We start from the raw sequence: 18,591 nt of genomic DNA on the forward strand, positions 1-18,591 counted from the left end.
TCTGTGTCTCTGTCTGTCTGTCTTTTTCTGTCTCTCTAGCCATCTCTTCACCTACATCATATAACCTCACGCATAAGCGTCAAATAACAGTTTATTTTGTTCCTATAGCAACCACTGACAGTTGCTATTAATAACCTATAGCTCTCACCTCCATTCAGTTTAATGGCGGCAGGATTTTAGAGACGAACTGTAAAGCACGGGGTTAAATTTTTCTGTCAAAACATAGTCTACGATGCTCCCTGGGTCACATGAGGCGTGCAAAATTTCGTGATTGTAAATGCGACGGTGCGGATTCCTTTAGCGGACATACACACATACATACATACACTCAGCTTTATATATTAGATAGTTTAGAACATGGCAGTAAATAGATAGGGATTTAGGATAATGGGACTCAGTAATATACAGTAAAGTTAATGGGACTTTGTGCTCCTCCCTATAGCCTTCTATATACACTTTTTAAATTAAAATATGTATAATAAAACAGTCCGCTTCTGCCACAGCTTTTGTTTCCGCCCTTTAGTTTTTTCCTCTTCTAAGAGCATAACTTTTTTATATTTCCTTCAATATGTTGTGGGACAAGTTCTAGGTTTGAATGACAATATTCACTTTGTCAAATAATTTACTGAGAAATGTGGAAAACATCTAGTGAAATGGGGAGTAAACTGAAATTCTCCATAATTTAGTTTATACTGTAAAAACTTATTAGTAATTTAATTCTAATTTATTGCAACTATTAAAATTATAACCTTTTTTTTCTATTTTATTTTTTCATGCATTTGAAAACTTTAACCTTTCCCGCCATAGCCAGCTTTCATTTTTGCACTTTCATTTTTTCTCTTCAAGAGCCATAACTTTTTTATTTTTTAATGTTTTTTTTTGTGGAACAGGATGTAGTTTTGAATGACTCCATTCATTTTGCCAACTAATGTACTGGAAAAACATTACATTTACCAAATAATTCACTGGAAAAATTCTAAAGTTTACAAGAAAAACTTAGTTTGTGTCTCCTTGGAGTTGAAAGTGTGAGTGCTTGTTTTTGTGTGGCAAACTGACATTTTTATTGATACTAATTTGTGATACATATGACATTTTTATTCTTTGGGATGTGAGGCAACCAAAAAAAAAATCAAAATTCTGGCTTTTTGAATATTTTTCTCATCACATTTGCCAAAGCACTTAATTTATTATTATGTAATAATAATAATAATAATAATAATAAATATCTTTAATTTTTGTATCTTTTTATCTCTTTAGTCTCATCCTCACCAATCCCTTCTAGACTGTGAGCCCTCGTGGGCAGGGTTCTCTCTCCTGCTGTACCAGTCTGTGCCTTGTATTGTTTATGTGCTTGTACCTATTATGTATTCCCCTTTTCACATGTAAAGCGCCATGGACTAAATGGCACTATAATAATAAATAATACTAATAATTAGGGAATTTAATCTCTGATTGATAGCTTGTTCTGTTGCTGAAGTACTACTGTATTCTCAACAGTACTGTAGAGAACATTACAATCTCCTATGAAGCCCAGCTACAAGCTTCAGCAGACCTCCCACTGTCATGACAAGCCATCGGCACCCTGCGACCACATTGCCAAGATGAGAGCCAGAGTGCTTGCTGACTGGCAATCACATAATCCAATTGTTTCTGTCAGTGATTGTCAACATTCGTTTCAATAGTAAAGCAGCACTAATTGGAGCAAGCTCCAGTCGCTGCTGTTAAGGGCAGATCCTGGCTGTGTAATACAGGCTCAGCTCCTGAGACTACTCTCTAAATTTGGGGGTGTAGGACATACTAGTATTATATCTTACAACAAGAAGGGTTAAAAAAAGGCTTGGCTTATGTTGTTGTTTTTTTTTTTATAACTAAGTAGTTCTACTCAATAACTATTACATTCAGTATACATTCAAAATTCATTTTATGAACACTGCTGCTTGTGGTACAGTTCCACCTGTGTATTACTCGTGTGAGCCTTGCATCGGTATCACCCGGCACAGCTGCGCAATCTCCGGACAGGAGCGCCATACCTGCATAGAAATACATGCAGCCGACCCGCTCCTGTCGGAGAGTGTGCGGCCGTACCCGGTGATACCAATGCGAGACTAACACGAGTCATACACAAGTAGAACCGTACCCTTATGGCCTTTATTGTGGACAAATTTATTTACGTTCCTATTGAAAGATCAATATACCATGTATATTATAGTACATTATGGTATAGCTTTATTGGAATAAAGCATTTTACCTGGAATATCTCAAAACCATATATATCCAAGACCCCAATGCTGTATTCTTCATGTGGTTTTTGCATAGCCTTGTTAATAGACTAAAATAGAGGAAAAATTAATTTAAATAAACTGATACCAAACTGTATCCATCCTACTATTTTACTTTTTATGTATGTGTATGTATCCATGTTCATATACAAAATTTTTTCTCAGTTCTCACCTCAACCAGGAAATCAAAGACCCTCGAATATAGAGCTTTTGACAGAGCATCCCGAGTATAAGTGGCTTGTTCCACATTTAAAGTGACCGTTATAGACTCAGATCGTCCTCCCCACTTGCTATCCATCTTGCGACTGGTTAGTTTACCATTAAGACGGTCCTTGTCTATACCAAGCAAATAGGCAGGAAAGGCCAATACTAGAACACAGAGAGTATGATACATTGAAATTAAATTGGTTCTACACAGGTTAAATATCTCTATATATTCCATGCTGAGACCTTAGTAGAAATTTGAATAAACAAAATGAGTAGAAGATTAATTTCATAAAGTCTACATCTGTCGAACTGTCTATCTGTCTGTCTTACAATCTAAGTGAACCAAGCATAAAATACCATAGGTAAAAAGAGGAAATAAAGTAGTCATCAGAAGTTACGGAGTTATAAAGTGGAATAATGCGTCAACGTTTCAGAGAAAAACATATGTTGTGAAACTTTCTGGGAACCCTGCCGCTTGGGTGACAAGTCTTGGCATTTTGAACTCGTCATCTGAGCAGCATGGTATCCATCCAGCTTTTCAATGTACTGTATGTTTTTCTGTGAAATACTGCAGCATTTCAAACTAAAACATACCTAGCTTAACGGGTAATGCGAGTGTCTGGTAGATGGTACCCAGGGTTCAGGCAGCATGACTCAGCTGTCAGGTTTCCTTTAACTATTAGCGATATGTAGCAGGGTAAAATATTACTGCCAAACATAGAAAAATGGACTTTTATTGAAAGCATTAGTTTTGCTGTGCTTTCTCCCTTTTAAATCCAAGCGCTATGTTCCCACTTGCTGATGAGTTGTTTCAAAGTATGTTAACAGTTCAACCAAAGTGCAGCACAGATTTGCAAGATATTCATTTTCAGGAATACATCTGCCATGGGATTACTATTTTACTATCAGTATGTATTTTTGGTCTGACTGCTGTCCATTGTCCATGTCACACAGACAGTACTTAGATCAATGTTATTCAATTGCACCCCCACGATAGATTGGGGTTTCTGAGTGTGTGAGATGTACAGTTCTGATCTCCTGGTCTAATCTCTTGTATGGGTGAGTGGGGTAGGAGTAGGAGGGTCAGTGCAGCTGTGTTTAGCTGTGTCACATTACAAACCTCTCCCCCATTCATAGCACTCTTAGCTCTGCTGTACTGCTCCTTCTCTCACACTGCCTGTCTGGAGCTGTGCCAGTAGTCACACTTATGTCTGTTGTACTCAAGGTCATAGTTGTGATCTTAATACTCTCATTTGCCTCACTGCTGCAGTTATGCAACACATATTATTTAGAGTATTTGTCAAATGTTTTAGGACTTTTTCTTCCTATCTGTTTTTCTGAGCTGTGAGCTCTGATGTACTCTCACTATTGTAAAATCACCCTAAAATGGCTGCAGAATTCCGTGCTTAGGCTTTTATACAGGCTAACCAAGTCCCTCCTGATTGGCCGTGCTATACAATGTCATATGATAGCTGCAAGGCATTATAGGGGAGCCCACACCTGAGGTTATGTCAGCCTTTTATGACTGATACAATCTACTAAAAGGTGTAAAAAGGCAGTAGTCATTTTTTTGTGTGAATCGAAAATTGTTAAAATTTACTGGGCGGAGGAGGGGACGCTGCGCTCTCCCACTGCTAGGGTCCGAATGCCGCTGCTGCTGCGGCTGCTGCTGCTCGGTGGTGGCTCGAGCGGTGGGCCGGATCCCGGGGACTCGAGCGGCGTTCCTCGCCCGTGAGTGAAAAGGGGATTTGATTGTGGGGATTTAGATTATTGTCCGTGACGCCACCCACGGTTGTGGTGATAATGGTGACACCACCGCTGCTCTAGACGTGGATCCCGGGAGCGGTGACAGGGAGCAGCTTGGTTGTTATTTCTCCCCTCCGTGGGTAGGGGGTTGGTTGTCCCGGGGCCCGGTGATGGGGTAGGGATGGATGGCAGGCGGGTTACGGGACCTGGCGAGGTGCAGGGTCGCAGGGGCAGCACTGTGCCGCACGGCACGGTGGTACTCACTCAGCCCAATGATGAAGACACAGTTCTCGGTAAAACACTCGGCTGGATGGACGGGTCCCACAGACGGCTGCGGTGTTGTTTCTCCCGGCAGGTTGATGGTGACTGCCTTTCCCTGCACCTAAGTACGGTTGATAGTTCCGATGGGTTCCCACCGGTAACCCACTCCCCAGCTTGGATATGGGCTGGAGGAGCCCCTCTTTGCCCGCAGGCTCTGGCCCTGAGAAACTGTTGCCTTGGCGGTGGCGGTGTCTCCCTCTGTTGGTTGGACTGTTGCCTTCTGTCGGGACTTGACTGTTTGGAAACCCAGGAGGTCCCCTTCACTAACGGATTCGGCAAATTCACGGCGACTGCTAGCCTTGCCGGGGTCCGAAAAGCCCCTGCCAGATGGTGCTGGCTTCTGTTTGTGTACCGGTCCGGTACCGCCGGGCCACCGCCCGTCCACGGTCCTTATGGTAACTCGGATAGGCCACTCCTGCAGACGGTCACCACCGTCTGCCAACCTTGCTGATCTGTCCGGGCCACACACCCGGACCAACTTCAGGCTGCTCAACTACTACTTCCTTCTGCTCACTTTCACAAAACCGACTGTCCTCACTCCTCTCCAAACTCTATCTGCCTGGTTTTCCCGCCTCCAGGACTGTGAACTACTCAGTGGGCGGGACCAACCGCCTGGCCCACCCCCTGGTGTGATCATCAGCCCCTGGAGGAAGGCAACAAGGGTTTTGTGTCTGACTTCGGTGTGCCTGCTGGGAGTTTGGGGTGTTGTGGTTGTTGTTCTCTGTGGCCCCTGGCTTGTCCAGGGTGCCACATTAATAAAAAAGAACTTGAATTTTATTGCCATCAAATTGATTCAATCATCTCTACTTTTGGGTGATTATTTCTGATCCTTTTTAGCCATATTGTATACCTCCGATATTATGACCTATTGGGAACAGATCCCCTTGTGCATTCTGCTCTTCTGCAATAGTAGTGTAATGAGGAATTACTCACGGTCTATACACTCTATTGTAGCATAGTTCCCCTGTTCCTGAAAGCCGATATTCCCAAGATGTAAGATTCCTGCTGCTATTTGCAGGACCAGCTGCTGCTCTTCCCATGAAATACCAATGACTTGCATGGCATTCTATAAGAAATAAGCATGAGGCAATGACAAGGATCTTTTTATATAGTACATAATATGAAGTGTCTAGAGTAGAACATTGAGAAAACTTACCATCATCTCAGAGAAGTCACTGCTATCATTGGTTCCTTCAACCTTATAAGTGTCTGACTGATTCAGGTAGAAATAGTATTCAGGAGTCATGATGCCCAGATTTTGCTTTTGCTCCTGTGTTGCCCCCTCTATTAGCTGTTAAAACACAGCAAATTAAATTCTTCAAACCTTTTTCTAACAGTATAGCTATAAATGATTTACAAATTTTGAACCAATTTCACGTCAGTAGTAGAATAATGAAATAACATTTACCTGATAAAAGACGTGAAAGTTGCGCTCACTCTCATTCTGATTGACAACGCGCGATTTCTCCAAGAGAAAGTTTGATATTTTCCCTCCATCAGGCTCTCCCCCACGGCTGAACTGTATCTCAAAATATTTACCCTTCCGAAATAGATAGAAATAGGCCACAAAATTATGTTGCAGTTTGTGTTAATGGACATATATATGTTACATAATATACTACTATACTACATACAGTATGTCTATTATGTTGTATTCTGTTACTTACACTCCTCAATATTGAAATTTCATCTAATAGGGAAAAGTCATGGAATTATGGAAATCACAGGATCAATACACATGTTAATAATATGCAAATGATGAGAAAATGGAAAAAATATATGCAAAGCATGCCTTGTTCTGCTATCACTGAGGTAATCATTGGTTGTCTTGGGAATGTATTGCTACCCTAAATGCACTTGGGCAGCAAATCATCAAGATCTGTTGCTGGCAGCTCCCTTTGCAATTACCGACCAATGATGTCCCAAATGTACTCAATGGGATAGGCTGCATGCCATGTTAGCATGTTTAGGGAAAATAGACTGCTCACAATTCAAGCAACAAGGGATCTGGCTTTGTCATATTGAAAAATGGCAACTGGGACATTATAGAAATGGCCATTCCACTGGTTCCATGATTGATACATGCTTTACTGCAAGTGAGATTGGAAGCCACATATCAAGTTTCCGGCATTAAACAGATTTTACACAAACCACCAGAAGACATATACACCACACCACATTGATCTGCCAACCAGATAAAAAAAATCGCATTCCACCTGGACCAATGTTACTCTATGGGTCCGTTCCCATGAGTGATTTTTTTCTCAGCCCTAATTGGACAGAGAAAACAATTGCAGCATGCTGTGGGTGGAATCCGATTCGTTTTCACTTGCACCCATACAAGTCTCTGGATGTGAGAGAAACATCGCATTGCACTCACATTACACCAGTGTAATGCGAGTTCAGTGCGAGAATCGCATCAGCTGACAATGGAGGAGAGAGAGAGATCAATCCCCTCCTCTCCTCCGCAGCTGTGCTGTGATCACGGGATCACGTTGTGGGGTTACATAATATATGGTAGCCGGACTCCTCTAGGCGGTCATTCCAGGTACACTGACCAAAACTCCAAGGTCATGCGCACTGAGCCGAAATCCAGTGTTGGGTGGCGATGGCAGTGGAGAGGTGAGTGAGATCATCCTCTGACGCTGCACATTCATTTAGCATGTTAGCACACCCACAGGGCCGTACTAACATGCTAATGGAGCCGACTAGCCAGGGGAAGTAACACCCAGCAGACTAGTCACCTTGCTCATTAGCATACAATAAAAGATCGTCAGAAATCCTTTTTCTAAAGATCTCTCTATCTATGCTAGTGTATACAGGGACGGTTAAGCAGGGATTAGCAATATATACCCAGAACTGCTCGTGGTTCTCACTGCATAATGGACCTGACAGCTTCCCTTTAACATTGGTAATGAATCTACAGTAAATTTTCCTTGAATTCCCTTAGAATATTGGCATTTTTCATTCCACCATTATTTTTGGCAATTATTGTTTGTTATGCATTCAATAAGGTAATTGATTTCTAACTGTATTTTTCCAGTTATATGTGTTTTGTAGGGTTTCTAACAATATTTTGACTTTTACTAACTTCATAAGTAAATCAAGTATTATAACAGTTCCATAACTTACAAATCGACTTGAATTGTTGTTTCGGACTGTTTTGGCATTGCCAAAAGCTTCAAGCAGAGGATTAGATTGAAGGATTATGTCTTTAACATGCTGGAAAAATAAAAAATATATTAATTTAGCAAAATATGATTTTAGCAGTTTATTAGCCCTTTGTATTTATTGCTGTAGAAAAGAAACATTAACACAATAACAGCAACTTTAAAGTTAGTTTTGTAGGTAAAAATGTTATACTCCAGTAGGCGATCTCAGTTACTGATATGTCATACATGATGTTCTTTCTGTGAAAGCTTTTTAGTCACCACTTGACTCAAAATCTCGCATTGAGCAGAAATAAATTCCATGCTCTACAGAAAATTACAGCACAGACCTATATGTCAATATACTCATCTATTTCTTTAACACTTCTAAAACAGAAACATTAAACCTGAATGGTAAAGGTAAGCAAGAGATAATGTAACTCATGGTCTAGGATTTTCGCCACTTTTCTCACTTAGAAATCTAGCAGAAAACACAATCAGTAATCTGTATGTTCCTTTTTCAGATGACCAACAAAGTTTAGAAATAGAGGATTTAGTAAAGAGGTTTGTTCTATTTGTCCTACAGCTGACAGAGTAAGGCCCGTTTCACACGTCAATGAAAAACACAGACGTTCTTCACTGACGTGTAAAACACGCCCATGTCCCTCCGTGTGCCGTGATTCACGGCACACGTGGGTTGTCTAAGTGCAATCCGGGCTCCGTTCTCCGTGGCCCGTGATTGCACTTAGAAATCAACTCACCTGTGCCCGCTCCCGCTCTCCATGGTGCTGATCGCTCCCGCGGTGCAGCATCCGGCCGGCGCTGACCCCCGCAGCAGCTGCTTCCGGGTCGGCTGTGTCGTGCATCATGAATATGCACGACAGTAATGAGCCGGCTCAGAAGCAGCAGCCAGAACAGGCTGCAGAGAGCGTCGCTGGAGCCGGGTGAGTTAAAATGCTTTTTATTTTAGAAGCACGTTTTTTTCTGGCACGTGTTTCACGGATCACACCACTGCGTGGTCCGTGGAACATCAGTGATGCCAGAAAAAAATGAACATGTCTCCGTGCGGCAATCACGGACACGCGGGTACGCCGCACGGAGACACGTGCAGTGAAAAATCACTAATGTGTGAGCAGACCCATTCATTATAATGGGTCTGCGTATGTCAGTGATTCTGGTACGTTTAAAAAAAAGCACAAACGTACCAGAATCACTGACGTGTGAAAGGGGCCTAACGGGGAGAGGCTCCTGCTTCAGACAATAGTTTTACAATCAGACAAACCCCAGAATAGTGGGCTGAAAGTTCTACAACCATCACAAGACTCCGGAGTGCTGCTTAAGGGAAAGTTCACACAAACATATAACATGCAATCTGATATTGTATAGGATAGCACTCGGACCAGTTTTATACTATGGGGTGGTGCAGATCTGCGATTTTCTTCTCATTCTGATTTGACATGAGCAAATGGCTCCAATATTTGGACCATTCACCCATACAAGTCTGTGGGTGCATGTGAAACATCGGACTTCACTCAGATGTCATCCGAGTTCAGAGCAATTACCGCGGACACAAGAAATGGAGAAAATAAGGAAATTAAGTTCTCCATCTTCTCCTCTCCTGTTCAGAGTTTATTCCGAGTGACATTAGCATAGAAATATTGTTAAATCAGTACTGTTGGTTGTTCTTGAAGCATTTTTGTGTGCTGATTCCGAATCTGCAATCAGAATTTTCCTATCAGGCAGCAATTTACCATAATTTTGTTTTTTTCCAATAAACATGGCCTTCATTGCTGGGATTGCTATATATTTACACTGTTCTTATGAAGTTGGTTTGTGTTCAAACTTTGGTAACAAACATAGCTCTGTGTTTTTGCCAAGGCTAATGACTAATGTTAAGGAGTTGTGCACTTTTGGGTTTCACGGGTTACATACCAAAAAGCTTCATTATCTCTCTGTCCTTTGTGAATATCAGTTGTGTTTTTATTGCTACGTTTTCGATTTACTTTAAACTGTTATTATAAATGTAATTTTAATTCGGTTTTTCTTGTGCCAAATGACATTCTGTTAAACGTGTCGCTCAGTTAATAATAATAATAATAATAATAATAATAATAATAATAATCTTTATTTCTATAGCGCCAACATATTCTGCAGCGCTTTACAATTCAGGAGGATCATATACAAACAAGTAACAGTTATAGAAATACAATATTTAGAGGAAAAAAAACGAAAAAAAACACAACCCTGCTCGTGAGAGCTTACAACCTACAATGGGGGGGAGGGGCAAGGTTCAAGTGCTTATTTACAATGACAATCCAGCCATCTCACGGAAATGGGGGATAGATAATGGCTACCTGGACCAGTGGGCCAGAGCCTTGAGATGCCTTTGGGTGCCATGGAGTTTGATGTGGAGTTATGTCGTGAGAAGTTGTAGAGGGACTATGTGAATCGAATCTGATTAGGGAGTGTGATAGGCAGTCCTAAAAAGATGCGTCTTTAGGGTGCGTCTGTGTAACGCCTGGTCCCACCAGACCCCGGGGGGGAGCGCTCCCTCACATCTGCCCAGTCCCAGCATGGCTCCCACGTGCACTCCTGCCCCCACTCCCAGGCAGCGAAGGCCTTCCTCTTACCGGCCCCATGGCTCTGCAGACGCTGCTCCCACTCCTAGGCCTGCTGCAGTCTCCTCCTCACACAGAATTGCTGTAAGTGACTCTAGGCTGCGCGCGAGGCCATGCCCCCTTTCTTAAAGTGGCATGCCCCATTTTCTGGAAGTAACCTCAGAGGTCACCTGTTGCCTAATAGGTATTTAAGTTCACCTCCCCCGGCAGCAGGCGCCCGAGCAACGCCTCTATTAGTGCATTGCCAGTGTCCAAATCCGTTTGTGCTATTGTTTGTGATCCGTGCATTTGTTACCTGATTCTAATCCTGTGTCTCACCGTAGTGCCATCTATACCATTCCGGCTGTGGACGTCACCACCTATACCTACCGTGGACATCACCGTGCCATACCTGCCGTGGACACTATCTATACATACCCGCAGTGGACGTCACCGCTCATACCGATAATGGACGTCACCGTGCCCTACCTGCTGTGGACATTATCTGTACCGTATCTGCTGTGGACGTCACCTGCTGTGAACATCTCCGGTGCCGTTTCCGTGTTCTGCCGGCTGTGGACGTCACAACCTTGCTACACCTGGCCCCACAGAGACTCCTACTACCGGTTCCTGGCCGCCGTGCATTTAGGCCTTCTGGGGAGGCGCCGCACAGTCCCTGTATAGGGGTTCGCTGCTGGTCGCCTTCTCGGGGGAGTCCGGTGCACGGTCCAGTGGGCCCACCTCTGGACGCTCGCCGCTCCTCGGTGAGCGTAACAGTTTGCTCGGGCCATGGACTCCGCCGGGATCAAGGTTAACTCGCTGACTGACCTGCAACAGGAGCTCTCCCGCCAACGCGAGACCCAAGCAAGACTAGTAGCTTACATGAAGTCTGTGGAATCCCGTCTGGCATCCATGCAAACCTCCGGATCCTCCAACGGCTCCCAGTTAAGTGAACTACAGAAGGAACTGTCCCGCCAGCATGAGGCCCAGAGACGCATGGCCGAATATATGGCGTTCTTTGAATCCCGTCTATACGCCCTGCAGAATCCGGCTCCTCAACAACCCCCGACTCTGCGGGATTACCGACATGCATGTCTCCTTCCCGCCTGGCCTCACCACCCATGTATGGAGGGGATACCCGTTTGTGTCGCGGTTTCTTAAACCAGTGCTCCCTGCACTTTGAGCTGTCGCCGCTGCAGTGAGCGACTGATCGCTCGAAAATCGCATTTATCATGTCTCATCTGACTGGTCAGGCTCTGGCTTGGATGAATCCGCTCTGGGAGAGGAATGACCCGACCGTTCAAGTCCTGTCCGTCTTTCTGACCACCTTCCATAAAGTGTTCGATGAGCCAGGCCGTCTCTCGTCTACTGCCTCTTTGCTCATGAGAATCCACCAGGGGAATCTCACTGTGGGACAGTATGCAATCGAATTCCGCACTCTGTCCTCCGAACTCAAGTGGAACAATGACGCCTTGGTAGCTGCCTTCTGGGAAGGGTTATCCGGTAAAATCAAGGATGAACTGGCCGGCCGGGATGTACCTACCACCCTGGAAGAGCTGATCTCTCTGGCTACCCGTATTGATCTCCGCTTCCAAAAGCGTGCCAGAGAAGTCACCCGGGCGAAAAGAATCCCGCACCTTGCACCCACCTTCCAAAGGCCGATGTCGCCTCCTTCCACCCGGCCTACTGCTCCGCACGAGCCCATGGAGGTCGATCGCGTCAGTAAGTCCAGACTGGGACAGAGGAATCGGAGAATGGCAGGAGAGTGTTTCTACTGCGGAAGTGCCAAACATCTGATTCAGGACTGTCCAGTAAAGCCGGGAAACTACAGAGCCTAGGGTCCATCGGAGAGGCCACCCTAGGTCATGCCAAGTCCTCTCCTTTTCTCCATGTACCTGTATCCTTGTCCTGTGGTTCAATCCGGTTGTCGGAGCATGCGTTCCTGGATTCAGGCTCTGCCGGGAACTTTATCCAACAAGCCGTGGTGGACCTACACCGGATTCCCGTCCGATGTCTTGCTACCCCCATCAGTCTTTCTTCCGTGGATGGAAAACCGCTATCCAAACCCATCCGGTACATCACGGAGAACTGTACTATGCAAGTGGGGTTGCTACACTCCGAGACCATCGCCTTCCACGTACTCCCTGGCATGACGCATGCCCTACTACTGGGAATACCCTGGCTTCGGTCACACAAGCCAGTACTGGTCTGGGATTCTGGAGACATCCTGCAATGGGGTGCGTCTTGCCACAGCAACTGCCTGAAACCAGTGCATCCTCCGCACCAACCCGTTGAACCGGTCACGCTTCCCGGGTTACCCCCTGCCTATTGGGCCTATGCCGATGTCTTTGACAAGAAGGAGGCTGAGACGTTGCCGCCACACAGACCCTACGATTGTCCCATCGACCTGCTCCCCAGGGCAACCCCTCCGCGTGGGCGCATCTACCCTCTGTCCCGAGAAGAGACCCAAGCCATGTCTGATTACATAAAGGAAAATCTAGCACGAGGCTTCATCCAAAAATCTTCCTCTCCTGCCGGAGCGGGTTTCTTCTTTGTGGGAAAAAAGGACGGGGGTCTACAGCCTTGCATTGACTACCGCGGAGTGAATAAGATCACGGTGAAGAACAGATACCCGCTACCCCTGATACCGGAACTGTTTGACCGCTTTCAAGGTGCCAAGATCTTCTCCAAATTAGATCTCCGGGGTGCGTACAATCTGGTCCGCATTCGGTCGGGAGACGAATGGAAGACTGCGTTCAACACTCGGGATGGGCACTATGAATATCGAGTGATGCCCTTCGGGCTCAGTAACGCTCCAGCGGTCTTCCAGGAGTTCGTAAACGACGTCTTCTGTGATCTTCTATACACCTGTGTAGTCGTGTATTTGGACGACATCCTTCTCTCCGGACTTGCATACCCATCGAAGACATGTCCGTCTTGTCCTGCGGAGATTGAGAGAGAATCGCCTTTACGCCAAACTCGAGAAATGCCTGTTTGAGCAGACCTCGCTACCCTTCCTTGGCCACAGTCTCTGATACCGGCCTGAAGATGGACCCCGATAAAGTATCAGCTGTACTGAATTGGTCCCGTCCGGAAGGGTTGAAGGCTATCCAGCGATTCCTGGGATTCGCCAACTATTACCGGCAATTCATTCCACACTTCTCGTCTCTGGTGCGTCCCATAACCTCTCTCACTCGCAAAGGGGAAAACCCAAAGAAATGGACCCTGGAAGCTGAAGAATCATTCCTGTCCCTTAAACGAGCCTTCGCTTCTGCTCCAGCCTTACACAGACCCGACACGAACAAGCCGTTTATTCTTGAGGTAGATGCCTCCTCATCCGGAGCCGGTGCGGTTCTTACACAGAAAACGTCAGAGGGTAAGACAGTAACCTGTGGCTTCTTTTCTAAGGCTTTCTCCCCAGCAGAACGAAACTACTCAATCGGAGACCGTGAGTTGCTGGCAGTCAAGCTGGCCCTGGAAGAATGGCGATACCTGCTGGAAGGGTCATTGCATCCAGTTACCATCTATACTAACCACAAGAATCTGGCATATCTCCAGACAGCCCACAGGCTAAACCCCCGACAGGCCCGATGGTCATTATTCTTCGCCCGCTTTGATTTTGTTCTGCATTTCCGTCCAGCCAAGAAGAACCTGAAGGCCGATGCGCTGTCTCGATCATTCCTGTTAGAGGATCAGGAAGATGAACCTCGGCACATCATTGAACCTTCCAAGCTAATGGCGGCACCAGTTGACATGCACCACCTTCCTCCCGGTAAGACGTTTGTTGCTGAGGTCGATAGAGAACGTGTACTCCGGTGGGGACACTCTTCCCGAATAGCAGGTCACGTGGGTCAAAAGAAATCTCTGCAATTGATATCCCGATATTACTGGTGGCCAGGGCTACATCGAGACGTCCAGGACTTTTGTTCATCCTGTTCCTCCTGTGCCCGGAACAAGGTCTCGAAGACTCTTCCGGCGGGCCCTTTGCTTCCTTTACCCGTACCATCCGCTCCATGGCAACATATCAGCATGGATTTCATCACTGACCTGCCAAAGTCTTCTGGCTGCACAGTCATCTGGGTGGTGGTGGACCGGTTCTCCAAGATGGCCCACTTCACACCACTCTCCGGGCTACCGTCCGCTCCGGTTCTTGCTGAACTATTCATTCAACACATCTTCCGGCTTCACGGCTTGCCTCTCCATATCGTGTCCGACAGAGGGGTCCAGTTCACCGCTCGGTTTTGGAGAGCAGTCTGCAAGATGATGGATGTGGAATTGGACTTTTCTTCTGCCTACCACCCTCAGTCCAATGGGCAAGTGGAGCGCATTAACCAAGTCCTGACTAACTATCTCCGCCACTTCATTGACGAACACCACAGCAACTGGGTCAAACTGCTTCCATGGGCCGAGTTCTCCTATAACAACCATGAAAGTGAGTCCTCTGCTAAATCTCTGTTCCAGGTGGTGTATGGACAGCGACCCAAAGTGCCGTGGCCTGTGACATGTTCGTCAGGCAACCCTGCAGCTGATGACCTCATGAGGTCCTTCTCCGCCGTCTGGGCTCAGACCAAGTCGGCTCTGGAACGGTCCTCTGTCCGCATGAAGAAACACGCTGACAAGAACCGTCTGGATGTTCCTTTCTTCCAACCCGGAGATAAAGTCTGGCTCTCGTCTAAGTATGTCCGCCTGAAACAGCCGTCTTACAAGCTGGGTCCCCGCTTCATTGGTCCCTTTGAAGTGCTCCGACGGATCAATGAGGTGTCCTACAAGTTGAAGCTGCCGTCGACACTTCGCATCCCGAACTCCTTCCATGTGTCCCTCATCAAGCCGGTGGTCCTGAGCCGTTTCCACAGTGATCCTGGGGCTTCGCCTCCTCCTGTTGGTGATGACGACGTCTATGAGGTAAAAGCCATCCTTGCGGCTAAGGAGGTCCGAGGTAAAACCTACTATCTGGTGGACTGGAAGGGGTTCGGTCCTGAGGAGAGGACGTGGGTACCTGCGGAGGACGTGGATGCTCCTCGTCTCCTCCGGAGCTTCCTGAGGAGGAGGGGGCTTCAGGGGGGGTACTGTAACGCCTGGTCCCACCAGACCCCGGGGGGGAGCTCTCCCTCACATCTGCCCAGTCCCAGCATGGCTCACACGTGCACTCCTGCCCCCACTCCCAGGCAGCGAAGGCCTTCCTCTTACCGGCCCCATGGCTCTGCAGACGCTGCTCCCACTCCTAGGCCTGCTGCAGTCTCCTCCTCACACAGAATTGCTGTAAGTGACTCTAGGCTGCGCGCGAGGCCACGCCCCCTTTCTTAAAGTGGCATGCCCCATTTTCTGGAAGTGACCTCAGAGGTCACCTGTTGCTTAATAGGTATTTAAGTTCACCTCCCCCGGCAGCAGGCGCCCGAGCAACGCCTCTATTAGTGCATTGCCAGTGTCCAAATCCGTTTGTGCTATTGTTTGTGATCCGTGCATTTGTTACCTGATTCTAATCCTGTGTCTCACCGTAGTGCCATCTATACCATTCCGGCTGTGGACGTCACCACCTATACCTACCGTGGGCATCACCGTGCCATACCTGCCGTGGACACTATCTATACATACCCGCAGTGGACGTCACCGCTCATACCGACAGTGGACGTCACCGTGCCCTACCTGCTGTGGACATTATCTGTACCGTATCTGCTGTGGACGTCACCTGCTGTGAACATCTCCGGTGCCGTTTCCGTGTTCTGCCGGCTGTGGACGTCACAACCTTGCTACACCTGGCCCCACAGAGACTCCTACTACCGGTTCCTGGCCGCCGTGCATTTAGGCCTTCTGGGGAGGCGCCGCACAGTCCCTGTATAGGGGTTCGCTGCTGGTCGCCTTCTCGGGGGAGTCCGGTGCACGGTCCAGTGGGTCCACCTCCGGACGCTCGCCGCTCCTCGGTGAGCGTAACAGTCTGAAGCTGAGTAAGTTGGGATTTGTCCTAACTTCTTGGGGAAGAGCGTTCCAGAGGTTTGGTGCAGCTCGGAAGAAGTCTTGGATCCGGGAGTGGGAGGTTCGAATTAGTGTGGATGTTAGTCGAAAGTCGCTTGGAGAGCGTAGAGAACGGGTGGGGTGATAGACAGAGAGGAGGGTGGAGATGTAGGGGGGTACCGCACTGTGGAGAGCTTTGTGGGTGAGAACAAGCAGTTTGAATTGGATCCTGTGATATATGGGCAGCCAGTGCAATGACTGGCACAGAGCAGAGGCATTGGAGTAGCGGTTAGCCAGATAGGTGACCCTGGCTGCTACATTAAGGATGGACTGTAGAGGAGAGAGTCTAGTTAAGGGGAGACCAATTAATAGAGAGTTACAGTAGTCAAGGCGAGAGTGGATCAGGGCCACGGTGAGGGTTTTTGTCGTTTCCATAGTGAGAAAGGGGCGGATTCGAGAGATGTTCTTGAGGTGCAAGCGGCAGAAGCGGGCAAGAGATTGTATGTGGGAGGTGAAGGAGAGATTGGTGTCAAGTATAACCCCCAGACAGCGGGCCTGCTGCCTAGGACTTATCATTGTGCCACACACAGAGAGGGAGATGTCAGGTTTAGGAAGGTTGGAGGATGGAGGAAAAAGAAGAAGTTCAGTTTTGGAAAGGTTAAGTTTCAGATAGAGAGCAGACATGATGTTGCAAACTGCAGTCAGGCAGTCACTTGTGTTCTGTAGTACAGTGGGGGTGAGCTCAGGGGATGAGGTGTATAGCTATGTGTCATCAGCATAAAGATGGTACTGAAAGCCAAATCTGCTGATGGTCTGCCCAATTGGGGCAGTGTAGAGGGAGAAAAGAAGAGGGCCAAGGACTGAACCTTGAGGGACCCCAACAGTGAGAGGGAGAGGAGAAGTTGTGGAGCCAGCAAATGATACACTGAATGAACGGCCAGAAAGATAGGAAGAGAACCAGGAGAGCACAGTGTCCTTTAGGCCGATAGAATGAAGCATAGAGAGAAGGAGACTGTGGTCAACAGTGCCGAAGGCGGCAGAAAGGTCAAGAAGAATAAGCAGAGAGTGGTCACCGTTACGTTTTGCTGTCAATAGGTCATTGGTCACTTTGACAAGGGCAGTTTCTGTTGAGTGTAAAGGGCGGAAGCCAGACTGTAAAGGATCTAGAAGAGAGTGAGTGGAAAGGTAGCGGGTGAGACGAGAGTAGACCAGGCGCTCCAAGAGTTTGGAGATGAAGGGGAGATTGGAGACTGGTCTGTAGTTGCTTGTGCAGGACGGATCAAGAGAAGGTTTTTTTAATAATGGAGTAATGATAGAGTGTTTGAGGGAGCCGGGGAAGATACCCGAAGAGAGAGAGAGATTGAAGATTTTAGTTAGGTGAGTGGTGACAACCGGAGAGAGGGACTGGAGTAGAGGTGTGGGGAAGGGATCAGTAGGGCAAGTGGTAGGACGAGAGGAGGATAGGAGCCTGGAGACTTTCTCCTCTGTGACTGGGTCAAATGTGGAAAGTTAGCTGGATGGGATATGAGGAGGGATGGGATTCACAGCGCTTGGTGGCTGGGAGCTGATCTCTTGGCGGATGTTTTCTATTTTCTCTGTAAAATACGAGGCCAGGTCATCAGCATAAAGGTCTGTGATAAGGGTCTGTACTTTGGGACTGAGGAGGGAGTGAAAGGTGTCAAAGAGCTTTTTTGGATTGTTGGCAAGTGAGGAAATAAGGGTGGTGAAGTAGGTCTGTTTGGCGAGGTGAAGGGAATAGTTGTAGGTCCTTAACATGAACTTGTAGTGGATGAAGTTTTCTGGTGTGCGGTTTTTCCTCCATAGGCGCTCGGCACTCCTGGAGCATCGCTGAAGAAATAGAGTTTGGGATGTGAGCCAGGGCTGTTTTACTCTATGTTTGGTCTTTCTGAAGGTGAGGGGCGCTACTTGGTCTAGTGTAGTCCTGAGTGTGTCATTGTAGTGCTTTACAGCCATATCAGGACAGGAAAGTGAGGAGATAGGGGACAGTGATGCGTGTAAAGAGTCTGAAAGTGTCTGAGAATCGATGGCCTGTAGGTCTCTGAATGTTTGATTGGTGGGAGTGTGCTGGGATGGGCAAGGGTTTGTGAGTTTGAAGGAGAGGATGTTGTGGTCAGAGAAGGGAAGAGGTGAGTTGTCAAAGTCAGAGATTGAGCAGAGGCGGATAAAGACCAGGTCAAGGGTGTTACCATCTTCATGTGCCTCAGAGGATGAGAGTTGTGAGAGGCCAAGGGAGGTGGTGACGGTGAGAGATAGAAGCTGGGATGCAGATGGGGAGGAGGGGCTGTTTATCGGGATGTTAAAGTCTCCTAGGATAAGGGTTGG

At 47.0% G+C, this 18,591-nt stretch overlaps 1 protein-coding gene across 1 annotated transcript in view; it reads right to left on the bottom strand.

Annotated features, from left to right (window-relative positions):
* Positions 1–18,591, bottom strand: part of LOC142315335 (unconventional myosin-If-like) — a 279,905-nt gene that overhangs the window by 106,909 nt on the left and 154,405 nt on the right. The window contains exons 6-11 of the mRNA XM_075352538.1: positions 7,686–7,775; positions 5,962–6,093; positions 5,710–5,844; positions 5,487–5,619; positions 2,452–2,648; positions 2,249–2,329 (exon numbers count right to left, since the gene is read on the bottom strand). Of these exons, the coding sequence (XP_075208653.1) occupies positions 2,249–2,329; positions 2,452–2,648; positions 5,487–5,619; positions 5,710–5,844; positions 5,962–6,093; positions 7,686–7,775 (768 nt within the window). The remainder of the gene's footprint in view (positions 1–2,248; positions 2,330–2,451; positions 2,649–5,486; positions 5,620–5,709; positions 5,845–5,961; positions 6,094–7,685; positions 7,776–18,591) is intronic.

This window comes from Anomaloglossus baeobatrachus, chromosome 1 (genome assembly GCF_048569485.1).
Source record: "Anomaloglossus baeobatrachus isolate aAnoBae1 chromosome 1, aAnoBae1.hap1, whole genome shotgun sequence".
NCBI classification, from domain to species: domain Eukaryota; kingdom Metazoa; phylum Chordata; class Amphibia; order Anura; family Aromobatidae; genus Anomaloglossus; species Anomaloglossus baeobatrachus.